The sequence below is a fragment of the Cavia porcellus genome, unplaced genomic scaffold (assembly GCF_034190915.1).
Source record: "Cavia porcellus strain 051 isolate PalLab524CR breed Dunkin Hartley unplaced genomic scaffold, mCavPor4.1 scaffold_1, whole genome shotgun sequence".
Classification (NCBI taxonomy): domain Eukaryota; kingdom Metazoa; phylum Chordata; class Mammalia; order Rodentia; family Caviidae; genus Cavia; species Cavia porcellus.
In genome coordinates, this window is record NW_026947484.1 from 68,027,477 (window position 1) to 68,041,213 (window position 13,737).

The following is a 13,737-nucleotide window of genomic DNA, read 5'->3' on the forward strand; positions in this document are numbered from 1 at the left end:
TGAGAATCAAGAACAAAAAGCCCAATTAAAAACTTTGGAGTCATACTCAGGAAGAAAGCATCTGAAAAGCTGAAGCATAAGAGAATGTGGTTGCAGAAAAGAAATGCTATTAAAAAGAAACCATGTATTTGTCACCAGGACAGAAGTAAAGATGGCTTCAGGGCATCTTAGAAATCAGCCAAATTCTACTTTTCACTGGCTCAGGGATGAAAAGGGTAAAAGTACACTCTTTTGAAAGACTTTGCTTTGAGAAGAGAGCTCCAGGGTGCTCTGCTCCAGAAGGGTCACATAAAGAATTGCTTCCTTGTGACTCATCTTATGGTGCTCAGCCATCCTGGTACTTGGAGGCCTCTGCAATCATGATCCAAAGAGGCTGAGTACTGGTTGAACCGGTGGCAGACCTTGACATCATCCACATGGTTCTGGTTTTACAGGCACACTGAATACAAGAGTTGAGAGGTCAGAGAGGTGTCTATCCAGATTTTAGAAGAAAGTCTGAAAGCCATGCAGTGTGTCCCTGAGAGGGCAGCACATGACAGTGAAACCAAAGTGCAATGGAGACTGTAGGAATTTGGATAGTCAGATACATGGAAAGTCTGCTAAGCAAAACTGAAGTTAGTGAATGGATCTGCCTCAAGAGAAAGCCATGAAGGCTGTAACTGGCAGGGCCATCAAAGTCCTGTGGAGCTCATATCTCACCATAATTTGTTCCAAGTTCTGGACCTGGAGCTATGCAATCTAATGTTTGTCTTGATGTGTTTTGATCCTGCTTTGGTTTAACTTTTTTTCCTATTCCTATTTCTTCCTTTTGGATGTAAATTTCTTTTTGATTTTTATAGAGGCTTACAACTAAGAGTGCTCTGAGTTTCACAAGAGACTTTGGGTTTGAACCATTCAGTAATGTCAAAACTGTTGCAACCTTGGTAATTCTTAGAGATGGACTGAATGCATTTTGCATAAAGAGATGGACATGAGTCCTTAGGGTCCAGAGGTGGAATGTTATTGTTTATATCAAAATATCCCACCAAATTCTTGGGTGGATAGAAGGCGATTAGATCAGGAGGGCATAGCTGAGTTGCTGTTAAGGAGGTGGAGTCTAACTAGAAGAGACAGATCACTTGGGCTGTGACTTGGATGGATGTACCTTCCTCTGTGGCTCCTCTCTTCCTTCTCTGCCTCCTGTCCACTGTAACATGAATAGCTTCCCTCTGCCGGCCCCTTTCTGTAAGGAGCCAGCTGAGCATGAGCTGAAAATATGAGGCAAAATAAGCCTTTCCCCCTTTAAATTATGGGTGTTGGATATTTTGCTGTCATCCCAGTACTAGTGAGGCTGAGGCAGGAGGATAGCTGGGAGTTCAAGGTCAGCCTGAGCTACAAAGTGAATGACTAGGACACTCGAACACTCTAAGAACCTTAGAACAATTTATCTCTGCTAAGTTCCTTCTGCAATTTGTTACTATTAAAATGTATTTTAATTATATATAATTTATATATATTTACATAGCATAATTATTTTGTAGAATTGTTGATTTATTCTTGCCTATATATATATATCTACATTACCCAATGTGCTGTCCTGCTTGTCTTTTTTTTTTTTTTTAATTTGGAATAATTGCCTTTGGTCTTTAAATTTCTTAGTATATATTTTCTTTCTTCTAGCTTTTTTCGGAAAATGTCTTTATTTCACCTTCACTTTTTCATTTGCTTTACTGTATACAGAATTCTTAGAATGGCAGTTACTTTATGTCAGAACTTTGGGGATGCAATTCCATTGTCTTCTGGTTTAATTGAGAAGTCAGTCTCACTTTTATTGTAGAGCTTTAACTGAAGTGCTTCTTTTCTCTGACTGAAATCAAAGTTTCCATGTAATTTACGACAGTTCCACTATCACGTACCTACAGATGGATTTCTTGTGTCTGTAGTGGTTTTAGTTCATGGATTTTCTTGACTGTTAGATAACATCTTTTATCAATTTTGGTGACTCATTGCCTTTTCAATTTCAGCCCCATTCTCTCTCCTTCCCAGTAAAGGATATAATGGGTGTGGCATTACTAAACATGCACTGGACCTGGCCTTTAGATCTTTTATCTTGATATTTTTCATCTTTTCACGTGTGCTTTTGTATAGATATTTTTCTGATTTATTTTCCAGTGCACTAGTCTTTCCATCTGTGTGTCTAATATGCTATAAACATATTTCTGTGTTCTTAAATTCAGTGATTAAGTTTAGTTTTAAAATTTATTTGATTATTTTACTTATGGATTTTAATTCTCTACTACAATTCTCCTGCTAATTTGTTTTTTGTTATATTGGGCTCTTTCCATTCTTTCCCTGGGAGTTTTTCCTTTGAACTTTCTAGTGGTTTGATCTTTTTCTCCTTTATACTCAACAGTTCTGACAGAACTAAGTCCACTATAGAGGACTTAGTTTTGCACCTCAACGGAGGTAGAAAAATGTCAGGTAAATTTAACCTAGAGTTTGTTTGAAGTGTTTCAGATGAGGATTTCAGTCTTAATGAAGACTGGTCTCTCTTTGTTTTAGTCTTCTCTGTGGGCAGAACCAGGCAGTCTGTATGGTGACGGTGATGGCTCAGCTCTGTGATAACAGCATTGAAATACTCAGAAGCAGCATGTAAATTACTTGGTCTGTCTGTGTTCTTTTTTTTCATCTTTTTGAGACAGGGTCTCACTATGCAGTTCGGGCTAGTCTTGAGCTCACTTTGTAGCCCAGGCTGGTCTCGAACTCACAATGATCCTCCTGCCTCAGCCTCCCGAGTGCTGGGATTAGAGTCATGAGCCACCACGCCCGGCTTGTCTGTGTTCTGATAATGCTTATCGATGCAAAAGGGAAATCAGCTGGATTTGACCTCCAGTCATAGTTTCCCAGTTCCCGTTCTAGGGCGTGTCTCTCCAAATGCGCCTTCTCCAGACCTGGGCATTTAAGATTGCTTCTGTGCAGACAGCCTTAAGTGCAGGTTTTTGCTCTAAATCCTGTGGAATTATTATTAGCTCTGCTACATTTCCCAGTCATTTGACTTACAACTTATGCATTACCAAAGCATCACCAAATGTTGTGTTCGCTTCTCTGTACTCCCTTTCTCTCCAGAATCTTAGCTTCTAAAAGCGCCACCGGAGAGCTCCTCCTTGCCTTGTTTATTTATTGTTCCCGTTGTGGGCTTTTCTTTCGGCTGATGTGTTTGAAGGATCATTAGGAATTGAACCCAGTACATGCTCGGGTAGAACTCTACCAGCTATGTCTTTTTTTTTTTTTTTTTTTTTTAATTTTATTTAAGGAGAAAAAGAAAAAAAAAAAACTGAAAAAGGGTACAAGTTATACAGAATTTCAGAAAGAATAAACAGTAGGGAATCACTAGTTAATAGATTACATATCGTTACCTTAGAAATAGTTGTTCAAGTTACAAAATTAAAACATATAAAGTCGACTTTCAAACAGTGAGACTGCAAACAGTTCTGTTCAATGATCTGACAAAACTCAGTAATATAGTTATCTATCTTATACACTTAAATATATATGCAGTTATATCCTTTAGAGCACTTTCTTTGCCTCTCTTTTGTACAATGACAATTACACATTTTGGGTTTTATTACTCCCACAGTTCTTATTACTTTTTTTGAAGAGAGTAAAACCAAATGTGACATAACAGAACAGAGTCAGTCAAATCAAAAGGATGGACATAATAGATAATGTAAAAACAAAATACCAGGTGATCAACAATGGTATCATACTGCCTCTTGCTATCTTAAAAAGAATTGCCTATATCATCAGTTATAATAAAATTGAACACAGCTATGTCTTTAGGCCTTGTGGTTATTGCTACTATAGCCTTTTTTCTTTCTACTAGTACAAGGAGTCTGTCCAAGCCAAAGGCAGACAAAATATCTTTTTTGAAGTTCAGTTTAACCTTGATTTTAATGAAAAGTGGGAAAGTCATCTTTATATTTTGGATTTTAAGTCAAAAATTGTTAGACTACATGTTATATACTCAAAGTCAGTTGGCTACCTTCCACCTTGAAATGCTCATTTGAACTGAGTACACATTTCTCTGCTTATAAAGCTGTTGTTTTTTCAGTTCTTACAAAGAAAAGAAAAGAAAAAAGGACTCCTTAATGCTTATCCCAATATTCCACCCCCCAGACAGGGTCTCAGTATGCAGCTCAGGGTGTCCTTGAACTCACTAGGTAGCCCAGTCTGGCCTTGAACTCATGGTGATCCTCCTGCGTCAGCCTCCCAAGTGCTGGGGTTATAGATATGTACCAACTCACCTTTCACAATCTACCTTTTCGAGTAACCTTACAAAACATAACTCTGAGGCTTTGTAAGGTCCTTCATGATCTCTATCTACCTCTTCAACCTAATTTTTCAATATGTCCTTCCTAAAACCACATTGACAAATTGTTTTTTTTTAATATAAACCAGTTTGTGAATCCTTATATTTAGATAATAGTAAATTCTTTCAAAACTCTGTACAGTCTTTGAAAGTCAGAAATAGGCCTCCGGCAATCACTTTGCCAGATTAGTTAGCTGTTGGTGGTAGAATTATGCAGTCATTTAGTTGTGAAAAGGAGGAATTGTGTATTTAAAATCAGTAATACAGTGAGTGGAGAAAACATTCTCTGTGATCTCTTAAAAAGAATCTTAAAGACTACATTTACATAGTCTACACTCGTTCTCATTTTGAAGTCATTAAAATCCTCCATGTATCATGCTTGTGTGTATATATCATGTATCACGGGGTGAGGGTCAGCTACCCCTGAGCTCCGACCATAAAGCCTGCTAGGTTCTGTGACGTTGTGGAGATTGATACCTGTAACATACGAACACTGATGTTCCGGAACTGTCTCCTGCTGGCTGGAACACTCATGGATATTTTATCCCTGTCTTTCAGGCAGCATCCTCTTCACGTGGATGACTATGGATCCAGAGAAGCTCTCTGAGAAGCAGGAGGAGATTCTGTCTGTCCTAGAGGAGAAGTTTCCTGACTTACCTCCGAGGGAAGACATCATCAGCGTCCTGCAGGAAACCCAGGCCAGTGCTCACGGTGAGTGAGCGTCCGCAGTCCTTGAGTAGCGATGGGTCCCATGTGCCATCCATCCCATGAAGGGCAGTGCTAGTGTCCTTTACTCTCTTCCCACAACATTGCTCGCAGAAGATTTTTCAGGCTCCCTGGGCTGCCTGGGCCGTGCCTCTCGCCCGAGGCCCTGGCGTCTGTATGTAGTTCATCATCTGAGGTGCCTCAGTCCACCTCAGATGCCTCCCTACCTGCAATCCTTGCGCTGACAGAGTTCTGCTTTGAGAATGTGGCAGAAGCAATGGTGCAGGTGTGCAAGGATGATCTCCCTGAGCAGGTGCCTTAGGGTACTCACGTTCCAGATGGGAACGCTGAGCACGGAAAGGCTTTTCTGCTTCCCCAGCTGCAAAGACCCCCAGCTGGCAAGTGGCCAGACCAGGATCTCAACCCAAACGATCTGCCTCTAAGGGGCAAATACTGAATGGCACAACTTCCTTGCTTCCTTAATGACTCCCCAGGAGCAAAGCAGTTCATGGGGGACGATCCCAGACAACACCCACAGGGAATGGAGTGCTTTACCTAGCAAGTTAGCTCAGCGGAAAGCCAGAGCTGACTCACACCAGGGAGCCCGGGAAGGGTGTGGAATTGTATGTCCAGCGATTTCACAAGTGTTCCCTCGGACCCCGAGAACTGTTGGGGACATTTTCAGGAAGTTTGTGAGTCGGGTGATGTAAGATTGGTAACCTGAGATCAGCCGTGGTAGTAGAACGCTACTGCAAAAACTGATGAACACCACAAATTGGTTTTATTGCTGGTTTTTGAACATTCACCAGTAGACTTTGGGGGTAGTGAGGACTCCCTAGCCCCAGGGGCTGTTAATTCTCCAAACAGGCTCTGGTCACCAAAGAAAGGTTCAAGAAAAGATGCAGATGCAGATGGTGCTGAACACCCTGAGAAAGGGGAATCTGAGGAAATGTGAGTCGGGGACCGACAGTGCCTGCTGCATCCCCAGTTACCTGTACACGGTGTAGATGTTTAACTGCACAGGGGCCCATTTGTCATTCACTTTTATACCTATACTAAGGGCTTAATGTCCCAATATGCCTTATAAATCACTTTACGCTGTAGTAGGAAGACGAGTGGCTTTTTGATCATCCAGTCAAAGAGGAATGCTTAGCGCCTGTTTGTTTCCTCCTGTGGCTGGGATTGACCGCGTTCTGCATCTGGTGGGGTACGCAGTCAACTTTGTGTCTTAGCAAGCATCTCAGAAGGTCACATGTGCTTTACTGGGCTTTATTACGGGTATTTCCCCAAGACTGGACGCCTGTTCAGACATCATAATGTAGCAGGGTAACTAAACGTTGAGCCGGACCTTTTTCTGACTCGCTGTGATAGATTTTATGAAGTTTTCTGGTCAACTAATCCTGCCTATATGGTTTTAGATCATTCAGCCATTCCTCCCATCGATTAAGGAATTCAGGCATCCTATTGCCAGAGCTCATTACCAGGGTTGTCAATTCTATCATGATAGTTTATGGCCCACATTTATAAGTACGTTTTGAATAAAATTATTCTATAAGTTATAAAATTGAAGGAGCTCATTTAAATGTACCCCAAAAGCACATTTTGGGCTATTCTGCATGGTTATTCTTGCTGTTCTTCATCTAACCGCCCTCTTCCACTCCCTCCACCCCTCTGGTGGACCTTCCCAGGCAGAACCCTGAGTACTTCACCACCTGGGCTCCCATAGCACTTGCTTCCAGCTGGGCTTGGCCAGTGGGGGCAGTTAGCAACCCACGGAAAGCTGGGTATAGAGAAGGAGCTCTTCCTTCCTGTGCTGGAGACAGCTTTCTGATTCCCTTTTTCTCCAGCCTTGGATCTCTGCTTCCTTTGTCCCTTGCTAATCTCTGGACCCCATCACCCTTCATTTGCTGTGTTTAGTCCTGCACACATCTCGGTGTGGGTGCTGTCACTAATGAGCCTTTCTCTGCTCAAGAGAGGGGAGCTCTCTTTTTTTCTGGAATCTTAACTCCGCAGACAAGTCACAAATGCGGTTAGTGGGTGTGTGTGTGTGTTTATTATGGATAGAAGTGATATCAAAGGACAAAATATAGAAATTAATACAGTGATTTCTTTACATAATACCTTGGTGTTAGAAAAAGTTCCCTGAATGTAACAGTTTCCCCTTTGTTGTTGACAGGTTTAAGTACGGAGCAAACACTGCTGAAAGACTTGAAGGAACTGTCAGATGGGGAAATAAAAGTGGCCATTAGTTCTGTGAACATGAACCTTGAGGTAAGGCCAGGAATTCTTTTTCAGCGATGATGGATTCACACAACTGCAGGCTGAGTGCCTGAAATACGTTTTCTCTTCTATGTAAGTCAGTGTTCATCTCTTGCTGAAAATGCTTCTTTGTGATACACCTGACTTGGAATGCAGGTTATTTTTTTCCAGGTTATTTTAAATGAAAACTTTATGCTAAGTTGATGAAAAATACTAAACCCAGGTTCTCAAAATGAGTGCTGTTTCATTCATCTCAGGGAAACAGAACCTAAAACACACTCACATTTGTCTGTGTGTTTAATCTGTTTTAATAGCAGTGATGCTTGATTGGATCTACTTTCATATTCTCTCCTTACCAACAAGTTGTCTTTGGGCTTTGTAAGCTGTTTGGACACATGCTGCTTTCATAATCAGTGATGGAAACTCAAACATTAAGAGGGAACCTCCTTCTAATCTGATAAGTGAAAGACAGGGTGAATGCTATTCTTGTCTTTGTGTCTTTCGTGGGCAAATTATCCTCTGTCTGCTTTGGGGATTTGAAATGACTTGTGTGTTAATATTGATTATAGAAGCTGTATTTTACACAGCAGAAGTCTGAATTTCTTTACTCTTCTGTTGCCTTGGTCAAGCTGCCCACCCTTAGGGGAGGTGCATAGCTCTCACATCAAGTGTATGCAGTCATAATTTTCTGTGTAGGAATTTGTGCTTTTTAGAGATATACATATATCTTCTCTGTTCTGATGATGGTGGTGGTAACTATATAAATGTGTACATTTCTGGGGAACAAGAGGCATGTACACGGGAGTCCACACTCCAGCAAGCCAGGAGCTTTTCTCAGTGATCTCTTTGTAAAATTTATTTCCAGTTGAGTCACCTCAGAATTCAGCTCACAGATCTCCATGAGTACCAAAAGGTGGGCTGTTGTCCTGTATATAGTGTCTCATTCACAGGGCTCATTTTATTGAACATAGTTAGTAGATTGGCAACTGTTTCTAGGGACTTCCAAGTTGATAAACGCTATGTATACTTGGATGTGGATGTGAATTAATACAAGAAGTACATGTGATTTAGGATGTAGTAACCAGATAATCACCTTCAATTAAAAATCTGCTTTGAACCTACAAACCCAAGGAGAACATGGATCTTGCAAGGGTCAGTAGCTCTGAGAATCGTTTCCACTGGTTTGAGCCTTAGGCTTTTCTGTTCCTTCCTTCTCCCCTGTCCCATTTTGTTTAATGGCATCTTATTAGGTCTTAAATGCCTTGTTTAGAATTCCTTTCTAAATTAACACAGCACATCTTGTAATTGCTTAGGGAGCTGTCTGTAGTTAGCAAATTATTTTAAAGCCATTAATATCATAGTTATTATAGCTTTAATATACCTTCATTTATATTGCAGCAGTATACAAATAGCTTTGTCAGATGTGTTAAACTGTAAATGTTTATCAAGCAGAATCAGGGATAAAACTATCCTCTTAATCCTGACAGTAATTTACATAAGGGCTCCAGCAATTAATCAGGTGGTTAAGTAACTCTCAGGAAGCTGCTGTCTGGTCTACCCAGAGTGGGGAGAAGGAAATTTGTGTGTGTGGAGAAGGAGCCACAGTTTAATTCGGTGAATGAGAGCTTTGTACGTTTGCATTGTGGGGCTACTAAAGGTGACCGAGAAACAGAGAAGGACTCCTTAATAGTGTTGTGTTTCTTCCTCAAAAGAGGAAAATGCACATTATTTACCATGGTGGGGAAATCCTACAATTAAGGGCAGAATTTGGTTTTCTTTACAAGTCCACAGTCCCCACTCACACCCGATCACACTGAAGCATTCTGTTTTCATTCCCAGTCACCTTACTTTTAAATAATGATCAGATCCCTATAATTTCACTTTGCGTATTTTGGAGCAGTTGTGTAATTGCCCTTTAAATCTAGAGTCTCAAGGAAATCTTCTGCCTGTGACTCTATGAATCTTGTCCTGCTGAGCACTGTCCACAAGGGCACCGCATGGTGACTCTGGACATTGGCTGCTTTTCATCGTCACCTTCTGAGCTCTTAGAAAATATAGTCTCAGTGACTACCTTCAGACTTACATGCATGCTGTGTTATGTTAATCTTGGACTTGTGTCAGATATTTAATCCCGGTCAGATTATATTTTGAGTTAACTGAAGATAATAAGAGTATTGTTGACATCAATTTTCCTTCAATTTTTGGCACAGTACTGGGCAAAATAGAAGGTACTTGTTAAACACAAATTTCAGTTAATACATATTCATGTTCTCAGTTTGATCTCTTGATACATAGTTTTATTCTTTTGATTTTAAATTTTAAAAATGTCTGCCTGGGCAGCCAATACAACCTACTTTATTCTCTTCTCATTTCTTTCCGACAACTTTGACTGAAAGCCGACTTCAGAAACACAAAAAGTGGCTACATATTTATGGGTAGTAACACTTACCCAGTTGTCCAAAATGGCGTGGGCAGTGTTGGGAAGAAGTGGGCTGCTGAAACAGGAAGGGACCAATGTGAGGTCTGAGGCCCAGCAGGGAAAAGGGCAAGTGGCCACTCACATTTCTGATGGTTGGTTGTAATGCTGTAATTTCACACTTCTACAGGACATGGCCTCTCTTTGCCTGACGATCAAATTAATTTGATTTTCTTGGATGTAAATATGTAGATAATTAAAAAAATTTGTCTCTTTCTCAGTGGACAGCATGCTCTGCACAAGTAACCACTGGTTTGGGAGATGACTATGGACAGCTGAGCAAACTCTAGCACTCTCCATAATGAGGACAAAGTCTCTCCATGATAAGGACAAAGTTTCTCATTTTTATTGTTGGGGGTGGGAACCCCTCTCGCAATGGGGTTGTTGGAAGCTGAGGCTGTAGGAAAGACATTGAAATCCCATGTCTCATCCACCTGGCCCTTGCCAGTCCGGATTCCACAGGTATCACATCACAGAATCCTGCTGTTGGTGACTGTTGGGCTGACCCTCTGTGTCCTTCTAGTGCTCGACAATTTGGGTCAGGAGAAAATTCAGGAGCCTCAAAGCACCTGGGTAGCAGAATGAACTCTGGCTTTATTCCTTTGTGAATAGAATTGGCAGTAATTCTACGTCTGGGCCTGGTTTCTTCCCTGGGAGAGCAGTGTGTCCTGGTTCTGCCCGGCTCATAAGGAAATCACAGCTGGCAAAGGACAGCTCTTTTAGTGTTAATAGCTCTGGGTGGCAAAAGCCAGCAACCAGCAGATCTTGCAGTGGTAGATGCCCGGCATGCCACAGTGAGCCAGGAGCTCCCAGCAGGTCTGGTGGGCTGTTTTGTTGCTTGCTCTCCATTGTTCTCCACAGCCTGCCACCTTCTGCATTACCAGCCCCGATTACTGGCACTTGGGCTCAAGCAGACTGAGAGTGTCCAGCTCCTGGAGTACAAGCTCAGTGTGTTTTGCTGGAAACCGAAATCATACACAGACAAGACTGACATCCAGAAGAGACGTGCTTAGGACTTACAGTGCAGCACAAGGGGGAACCGTGCCCTGGTTGAACCTACTAAGGATATGGGAGGCCGCTTCTAAGGGAAAATTCAGGCTCACATGCGCACAGTGTCAGGCTTTCTGTTTGGACCTGGGTAGAGGAGGGACCCCCAGCAGGCCTGACTGAGGAGGGTGCAGAGGGGTGGGGCTGTCCAGAGAGGCTGCAGGGCAGGGCTTGTGACTGAAGCCTCTTCCAGCAGGAGCTGTAGCCAGAGGGTGCTGCACATAGTCTAACCAGCTACAAGGTGCTGGAGGCCGCCTCTGTTTGAGGGAGTGTTTCCTGGGGAACATCTAGCTCTTCGCTCCTATCTCCTAATGAATTAAGACCCACCTAATGACTTCATCCTAACCTATTCCATCTACACTGCTCTTATTTCTATATTTAGTCACATTTTACAATGCCAGCAGTTAGGACTTCAACATATGACTTTCAGGAAACATAATTCAATCCTTGGTGAAGTTGTCCAGATAACTTAAAAGAATCCAGTTACAAGACAGTCTGTGGGACCCTGCTGCCTGCTCAATGTATTTCACTATTGCTGCCACATTTTAAATTTCAAGTCAGTTTCCTGCAGGTCTGTTTGCAAGCTCCTGCTCTACTGCCTGGTATGCAGTAAGCCCTCACTACCAAATAACAACTCTTATCACTGCGGCAAGGAAGACCTGGCAGCCCCAGGCCCAGGGCGAAGCAGAAGCCCCTACACACTTACTTCCGTTAGTTGGGTATGATGGCTTTGAAAACTCATCTTTGCAAATACTTCAGTGTAAAGGCTCAGCATTTTGAACAATATGCCAATCAGATTAGCACAGGCTCCTCCTGCAGGTAAGCACCAATGAGGATTTTCAACTCAAATACTGTTTCCATTTAAGGCTAGAACCCAAAGGAATTGCTGGGGAGTTCAGGCCTGGTTTTCATCAGGGCTGGGGCTGTTCTGCTGCTGGACTCTTAACCCCACAGCCAGGCGCTCTGCTGTGTGAGACCTGGGAGCGAGGACACAGGGCTGCATTCTCTAGAGTGACTCAGACGCTGACTCACTTCCCCCCCACCAGGGAGATGCCTGGCCACCCTGCCAGGCACCTTGGATTCGGGCAGAAGGCAAATGCCAGCCTTTGCTGTCAGTGTTCAGAACGCAAGCCTGCACGAAGCCCAGGATCACCATTCAACTCCTCTCTGACAGCAGAGAAAGTCATCAAGGCCTCAGGGGGCACAATTCATCTGCTGGAACTGGGGACCAAAGACTGAGCAAACCAGTCTGAACCCCACACCCATTTCAGGCACCAAAGATGATGTCTCATTGTTTGTGCCTGGCGTTTGTTGGCAGTCAAGATGAGAGTACCTGTATTTAGCTACTTTATTTTGAGATAGAATGCAGAGTCTGTCTGTGGGGGAGGAGCCTGCGCTAATTTAATTGACATATTATTCAAAATGCCGAGCATTTACACTGAAATATTTTGCAAAGGCGAGGTTGTTAGGGCTCACTCATGCAGCAGTCCCATTTGCTTCTCCTACTAGAGTGTCGAGGGGGTGATTCACAGACCACGTTTAGCATAGCGATCCCAGGGTCACGCTGCAGGGTGTTTCCATCCTATCGGCAAGGGAGAAAAGAGGCAGGGATGGGGGTGGCCAGAAGGGAAGTTTTCTGCAGTTCAGCCTAGCTGCAGTTCAGCCTAGCTGGGACACCATTTGCTTCCTCTCTCTCTCTCTCTCTCTCTCTCTCTCTCTTTCTCTCTCTCTCTGTCTCTGATATTCCCTGAAGGAGGAGTCAGCTTGAAGAATAATGAGCCACGGTCCGCTGTGCTCTCCATCTCGGAGGTGAAGCAGTTGGAATCTAGAGATGGCCAAGCGCTGGCCTGGGATCCATCCAGGGCCCAGCGCCTGCGTACACTGCGGGGGGACAGGGCAAGTGTGAACCCGCGCTGGCGTCACTGTAAGCCACCGGGTGTCAGTCGTCCCAAATGGCAGCAGCCCAGATGCCCCTACGCCAACTTCAGCTGGTATTCTTCTCCCTATCTCAGGGTCAAACTTTCTTCTTTTTCTTCACTTCTCTGCTCCTTTTTCTGGGGGGGGGGGGGAACCAGTGTAATTTTCAACTATAAACACCAAATTCAACATGCTTGCAGTGTAGCTAATTATTGGCCCCCAGATGAGGAAGGTTGGCAGGATAAGTGAAGTAGATAGAAGTAATAGGAAAAAAGATCATGGAAAGAGGCCCAGACAGCACTTACCACAAAGGAAAGAAAGAAATGTGTCTCTGTCTCTGCGTGTGGATTCCTCAGCCTGTCTCTGAAGTTCAAGCTCGTGTTATTCTGGATTTCCTTGCTATATTTTAGCTTTTTCAAATATGTGCCTAAATGGAAAACAAGTCATTTAATGAAAAATTAGGGTAGTAACATTGAAATGAAGCCAGGCATGGTGGCGCATGCCTAGAATCCCAGCACTCAGGAGGCTGAGGCAGGAAGGTGCAGGTTCATGGCCAGCCTGGGCCACATGATGAGTTTAAATCCAGCCTGGACTGCACAGTGAGACCCTGCCTCAACCCCTTCTTCCAAAAGAAATGGAGCAGGATTACTTTTAAGCACTGTGGCCCATAATTCATAGCTTTTTAGGACAATGGCAGGATGAAAAGTTGAGACACAGGCCAAGCAATGTGGACTTTTTCATCTTACTAAGCTATGATCGGGTCTTGGATGTATGATGTTACTGAAAGGAGAGAATCAAAAATCCCTAGAAATACATTGCTTTATCATCTAGGGGCAACAGCACTGTCTTTGATAAAACATATGAAACAGCTGAAGCTTATAGTATTTAGAATCTCTCTAATTTTTACATAGGCTGTTCTTTCTGAGGATTGCCAAAATATGTCAAAGACACTGTTAGCTTTCTGGCACTGTGACAAGACACCTGA

At 42.9% G+C, this 13,737-nt stretch overlaps 1 protein-coding gene across 10 annotated transcripts in view; it reads left to right on the forward strand.

Annotated features, from left to right (window-relative positions):
• The window catches only part of Prune2 (prune homolog 2 with BCH domain), a 277,788-nt gene that overhangs the window by 55,625 nt on the left and 208,426 nt on the right, over positions 1 to 13,737 (forward strand). For all 10 annotated transcript variants that reach the window (XR_010047791.1, XR_010047792.1, XM_063249631.1 and 7 more), the window contains exons 5-6: positions 4,907 to 5,059; positions 7,230 to 7,324. Coding sequence is in view for 8 of the 10 variants with exons in the window: in XM_063249631.1 (XP_063105701.1) it covers positions 4,907 to 5,059; positions 7,230 to 7,324 (248 nt within the window). In the remaining 2 variants the exon portion in view is untranslated. The remainder of the gene's footprint in view (positions 1 to 4,906; positions 5,060 to 7,229; positions 7,325 to 13,737) is intronic.